We start from the raw sequence: 6205 nt of genomic DNA on the forward strand, positions 1-6205 counted from the left end.
CCCCCAGCGGCTTCACATAAATATTGAACAAAAGGGGAGAGAGGACCGACCCTTGTGGCACCCCACAAGTTAGGGGCCTTGGGGTCGACCTCTGTCCCCCTGCCAATACAGACTGCGTACGGTCGGTGAGGAAGGAGGAGAACCACCGCATAACAGTGCCTCCCACTCCTAACTCACCCAAACGTCGCAGCATGATACCATGGTCCACGGTATCAAAAGCCGCTGAGAGGTCCAAAAGAACGAGGACAGAGGAATGACCCCTGTCCCGGGCCCTCCAGAGATCATTCACCAGCGTGACCAATGCCGTTTCCGTGCTGTAACCCAGCCTGAAGCCCGACTGGAACAGGTCCAGATAGACTGTTTCCTCCAGGTGCCGAGGGAATTGCTGCGCAACCACACTCTCAACAACCTTCGCCACAAAGCGAAGGTTGGAGACCGGGCGATAGTTAGCCAATACATCTGGGTCCAGGGAAGGCTTCTTAAGGAGGGGCCTCACCACCGCCTCCTTTAAGGCGGTGGTGAGGCCTCACCACCGCCTCCCTTAAGGCGGTGGTGAGGTGGTGGTAATTAATGTGAATTGAATACCAAAGAGATATGTGTATGAAAGAACTACATCCAGATAGTTTAGTCAAACAGAAAGAATAAATGAAGATGAAACTGCAAAATAAATATATGAAGGCAAAGTAAGTAGAGAAGAAGAGGAAGACCAAGAATGCCTTAATTGGATGGAGCTGAGAAGATCCTCAAAAAGAAGACCTCTTTTTTCTGCATACTCCCATCTCACAAGATCTTATAAGTATATAAAATCACTTTTTAATAATGTAAATATGAGGTGCTGTAGGATCTAAAGGATAGAGCTGTACAATTTACAACATATGACAGTTCACAAATTAAGCTAAATAAAAAATCCAAAAGATGCAAGATGGTAGTGATCTGTTACAATATTCAAAGAGTTTCTCAGGAAAAAATTATGATCCCAAGTGATTTGAAAGAAAGAAGTATCTTCATGCACAACCTGCTATATCATAAAAGGTTGAAGTTTTATCCTACAGAGATAATAAAGAATAGTGAGGTTGAGCATAGAAAAAATAAACTGTATGTTCATGCAATTTCTGCCTAAAGCATTTACCAGTGATTTAAGAGATAATCTAATCCCAAGCAAAGCTCTCTTCTTTTCCCCAAACACCTCAATTTCTGACAATAATTTTTGCTATTTACTAAAACTATTGAAGAGATGATACATCCACTTCTTTTCCCCACTCAGGTACAGTAACGTCTTCTCTCTCCTCTCCGCTTTGGATTGACCCTTCTACCTGATCTCACAGGACTTTGAATATTTTTCACTGTGCAAACACAGTCCTGATCTCCCTGCTTTGCACCAGGAGTATGAATGTCTGCAGGACAACCTAACTGAGGGAGCAATATATGAGCTAGTCTTTATGCCATCCAGAATCACTTGGGATAGTGAGAAGGGTGGCATATAAGTTAAATAAACAAACAAAGTTTTACTGCCAGATAGATATAACCAACAGGCAACTTGTAGGAGGGAAAGCAGAAAAGAAGGGCTGGAATTTGGAATTGTGGAAAGCTTGTCCTGGAGGACCTTCATCAAGCTTATTTTTTTAATGCGTACAGTGTGGGATCATTCCCAAAACCTTACTCTTTCATCAGAAAACAAAATTTACAATATGAGGAATACTTCAAATAAATAACCTGTACACAAGAACTACTCTGTTTTAATTTTGGGGTCTTTTAAGCATAATTATTATAGTTTGTTAAAAAAAATATTTGTGGTTGTTATTTTACTTAAAGTCAGAACCTAGCAATATATTTGTATGTATGAAGATCAACTTCTCCAGCACCCTACATCTGATGTTTAAGTCTAGCATTCCTGCCTTAGCATACAGACATAAAGGATTCTCCTTAGGTTTGATGCTCTTTGATAAACCTTTTCATCTGACAAAACATCTAACCCAGACTTTTCCAAGTTAGGATTTTATGTAGACATCTTGGATTATAAAGTCTTTGACCTCAAGCCAGGTGGTTACCTATCTTTGGAAAGGCATTTAAGATTGCTATTAATAGTGGCAAATTGCAAGGATTAACTGTGTGCTGCGTGACGAAGCCCTCCATTTTGTACATCCTGAACTGATCAATAATTTCCCTATTATTTCCTACCCACCTTGGCATTCATGGCCATAGTTGCAGTATGATTCATTGATCCCATTCATAGCATGGGTGTTAATTTCAACAGTAAAATATAGAGTTTGTACATTCATCTAAGGCTGAATTAAGACCACTTCTGCCATTGGTGGGGAATTTGTGTGTCTGTAGGTGTATGTATGTGGGTACGTGCACTGGAAGAAAGATAGTCAGAATGAGCACTGAGACTGGAGAAAGGATTCCGCAAGAGCATGTCACTCAGAGCAAACCTTTTCTCCAGTTGTGACAAGCGTTACATTAAATGGCAAGGGCTCATGAACTGGAATAAGGAATTATCCAGGGTGTAAGTAACATAAGGATGCTGAACAGAGATAATTAACCCTGAAATAATTATTATAGAATGTAGAGGTTGCAAGAGACCTTTTAGGTCATCTAGTCCATTCCCCAGTCAATGTAGGAATCTCCTAACCCCTAACTGACAGGTGGCTATCCAGATCCTATTTGAAAAACTGCAGCAAGAAGGAATTCACCACTATATGGACAGTTTCACCATTTAACAACTGTTAACTTCATCAAACTCCTTCTAATGTTTAACCTGAATCTTTCCTCTACTAATCATGAAGACAAAAGGGACTTCATGAACAGGTCCAACAAGTTAGCAACCTAAATGGACCTGACTTACCTTTTAGCTTTTTGGATTGTTTTCCCCAATCTAGTTCACAGCCCCAGGATTTTCTAATGGTCTCCATCCATGTACTAACTAGTGAGTGGATGCTTAACTTGGTCACCTGGGTACTGCCACCTAGTTGGGAACTATGACATAGGAATAAATAAGAGAGACAATACACATTTACATTCTGGTAATGTTATTTCTTTACTTATTAGAATTTATAGACAACTAGCAAAGTTTTCCATAGCCATTACGGTAACCTCTGTAAGGGGGATCTATGATCGATTTCAGAATCTTCCTGTAATATATAGCTCATTCTCAGACTTAGCTGGCTTCAGCAGCCACATATTTGAGCAACGGAGCAAAAAAAAAAAGGAGAAAACTATGCACCCATGATAGGCCTTTGGGGTCCACAGAGAGGTTGCACATTTCTGATTTAGAAATATTTCCCTTTGAATGGCAGAAGCAAATCCCTCTTGACTTGGCTGTGATCAGATCACAGGCACCATCTTTATTTAAAGTTGGAGCAGAAGACTCATTTTGGAGGGTCACATTCCCCAATGCCAAAAATGGGCATGGCCATTGTTTTTCTCTCATTCTCCTCGCCCAGCTGACCCATTTTTGCCAGAATCACAATGGTTTGCCATGGACTTATGAAATAGGTCTAAGCCTCATACAATCAATGTGACAAAAGGAAAGGAGGACGGAAGAGGAAATTTCTACAGTAGGCTCAATCCTGGAATCTAGATTAGAAGTGATGTTATTTTGTTTATTATTTATTTTCCATACTTATTACTTTTATAAACAACTCAGGGTGGCGAATCTATCCAACACACCTCTCTCCTCCTATTTTCCCTACAGCATCATCTCTGTGAGGTGGATTTGGCTGAGAGAGAGTGACTGGCCCAAAGTCATCCTAAATCAAAATTACAGGACTTCTAGTCCAAACCCCTGACTTATGAAAAAAATCCGCATAGTACCCCAGACAAAATACTGTCCCAAAACCTCCGGTGATGAAGGACCTATGATTTCAGGAAGCAGACTGTTCCACTGCTTAATAGATCTCAATGGTTCTTGCATGACAAATTGCACTATGCTTTGATTTTAGAGAATGGCTGATGAGTGTCTTTTCCCCACAAGATTTTAATTGCTAGACAACTTCCCAAGGTTTCCAAGGAAAAACAACTTTCCCAAGGAAAGAGGTTTCTAGCCTCTTTCCTACATTTCCTATTAGTGGGAGAATCAGTAGGCAATGCATCTGTAGTTGCAATAAACAAGCATACTACCTTACCTCTTTGAATATGCAACATACCATTTTAAATAACTATTTTGCTTATTGAGATATGGGCAAGGGAGAGGAGGGAAAAGCATGAAATCTGCTTAGAAGTCAACAATATTGGATTTATTTCATGGTGGATAGTACAGTCAAGTTCAACAGTCTTACAGAGACTTGACTCCTGTCTCTAAAAAAGTTGAAAATAAAAATACACTATATTTCATATTTCAAGATCAGTCATACACTGGCCTATGAAGAAACTGAAGAACTGATGCTGTGGGCCAATGCTGAGCAAAAGATTTTCTTCAAGAAATTAGCAGGATTAAGAGCAAGAGTAATAAATGTATATCCTTCTTGGAACACACCATTAGGTTATGTAATTTATTGCTATAATTTCCAAATGGCCTTGAAAAATAAGAAATAAACACAACTACCTATAGTGCAATCTTGGAAAACAGAAGAAGTTTCTAAATTTATAGATATCAAATTTGTTAGAGATCAACAGAATCTGATTCTGTAAAACAATAATTTTGCAGAAAAATGATAATTATCTAATAATTTTTAGAATAATGCATTCTAAGAGAGGATTCACATTTTCCTCTTATAATTAGAGCCATATTTATATTTTTGTATATTTCCTTTTTACATAAATGTATGCATTTTCATTTATTTTGTCAATAAGAATTAATTAAATTTATATGGCCACCCATCTCACATATGGAGATTCCAGGTGGCAAACAGCATTAAATAAATCGACAACTACGTAAATAATAAGTATATCTGCAGTTATTAGTCAGATATACTGTAGTTTGAAAAAATCACATGCCAGATGATAAATAGGAAAGGACTATCTTATTAATCATCCTATGTTTATGAACTTCTCCAAATCCAGATAAGCATACTGGACTAGATGCACTTCCGGTAACATTCATATTATTAAAAAGAAGAAATAGAATGATAAAGCATGGATCCCAATAATTAAGTTTTAGGTTCCCCAAAGATGAGAGTTTGGTATGTCCTCCGGCCTTGCAGAATAACTTTGATTCATCTCCCAAATCACACAATCTGCACAGGCGGACCAAGGGGATGCACACCCATGTTTATGTTGCACACCAGCCCAGGTGAACACTCCATGGGAGTTCCAGTTCCCGAAGAGAGTCAGCTACTTACCCATCCTTCAAAGCTGTCAGAAGACCCCGTGCCATGAAGCAGATCGTGAAAGGGCACGGTGCAATTGGCCACAAAGTCATCGTAGCCAATAGGAGTGCCATGGAAGACTGCCAACTCCAGCTGGCGCCCATCGGTGACAGGAGCAGAAAACTCCTCGTTGTAAGTAGGTTTGTTAGTCTTCTGCTTGGTGCTGGTTTGTCCCACTCGTACCTGATCCACGCTCACTGTGATGTAAGGGTCCAGCACTTGGTATCCCTTTTTGAACAGTGAATGCCGGAGTGACCAGCGGGTGGGCTGGAGCCCCACAGCCTCCCCAATGCGCACCTTCATGTACCCATTAAACTTCATCCCTCCGGACATGGCAGGTCTCAGCTAAACCGAGACAAGGAGGCTTCCTCCCTCTCAAATGGGAAACTTCAGCTTGGGGCACTCCCGAGTCCCAGCTGACTTGGGACACTATAGTCCTCGGGGGTCTGGGCAGCCCAGGGCCCCCGGTCTCCGGGCCATGTTGGTGTGTTCACACACACACACACACACACAGACACACACCCCAACTCAGTTCCTTTCTGCCTTCGGAGCCGGGAAGGAAATAAGCCAAGCTGCTGAATCACTTCACTCGCTGCTTTCTTCGCCTCTGGCGAGAGCTGCTGAGATCAGGGATCCAGAACACAAAGGAGAGACGGGGGGGAGCAAACCATTCTTTCAGAACAGCCTCAACTCCCGCCAGGCCCCAAAGTGGCTGCCGGCCCTCGAGCAACCGAAAAGCCTTTCCTGCTCTCCGGCTCGGGGGCTTCGGTTTCCTCCCGCCTCGTTCCTCTCTCTCGCTCTCTCTCTCTCTCGCTTCTCCAGCCCAGGAAGAAACTGCCTCAAAGAAGCGGCAGGGTGGCTTTTCCTGTCGGCGCAGCTCCTCCGAAGCGCCCGTTCAC

At 41.7% G+C, this 6205-nt stretch overlaps 1 protein-coding gene across 1 annotated transcript in view; it reads right to left on the reverse strand.

Moving 5' to 3' along the window:
• PRKCH (protein kinase C eta) overlaps window positions 1–5797 on the reverse strand; it is an 82658-nt gene extending 76861 nt beyond the window's left edge. The window contains exon 1 of the mRNA XM_015819894.1: window positions 5280–5797. Within this exon, the coding sequence (XP_015675380.1) occupies window positions 5280–5639 (360 nt within the window). The 5' untranslated portion in view covers window positions 5640–5797. The remainder of the gene's footprint in view (window positions 1–5279) is intronic.
• Window positions 5798–6205: the final 408 nt, after the last annotated feature.

Source organism: Protobothrops mucrosquamatus, unplaced genomic scaffold (genome assembly GCF_001527695.2).
Source record: "Protobothrops mucrosquamatus isolate PMUCROS unplaced genomic scaffold, P.Mucros_1.0 scaffold1014, whole genome shotgun sequence".
Taxonomy (NCBI): Eukaryota; Metazoa; Chordata; class Lepidosauria; order Squamata; family Viperidae; genus Protobothrops; species Protobothrops mucrosquamatus.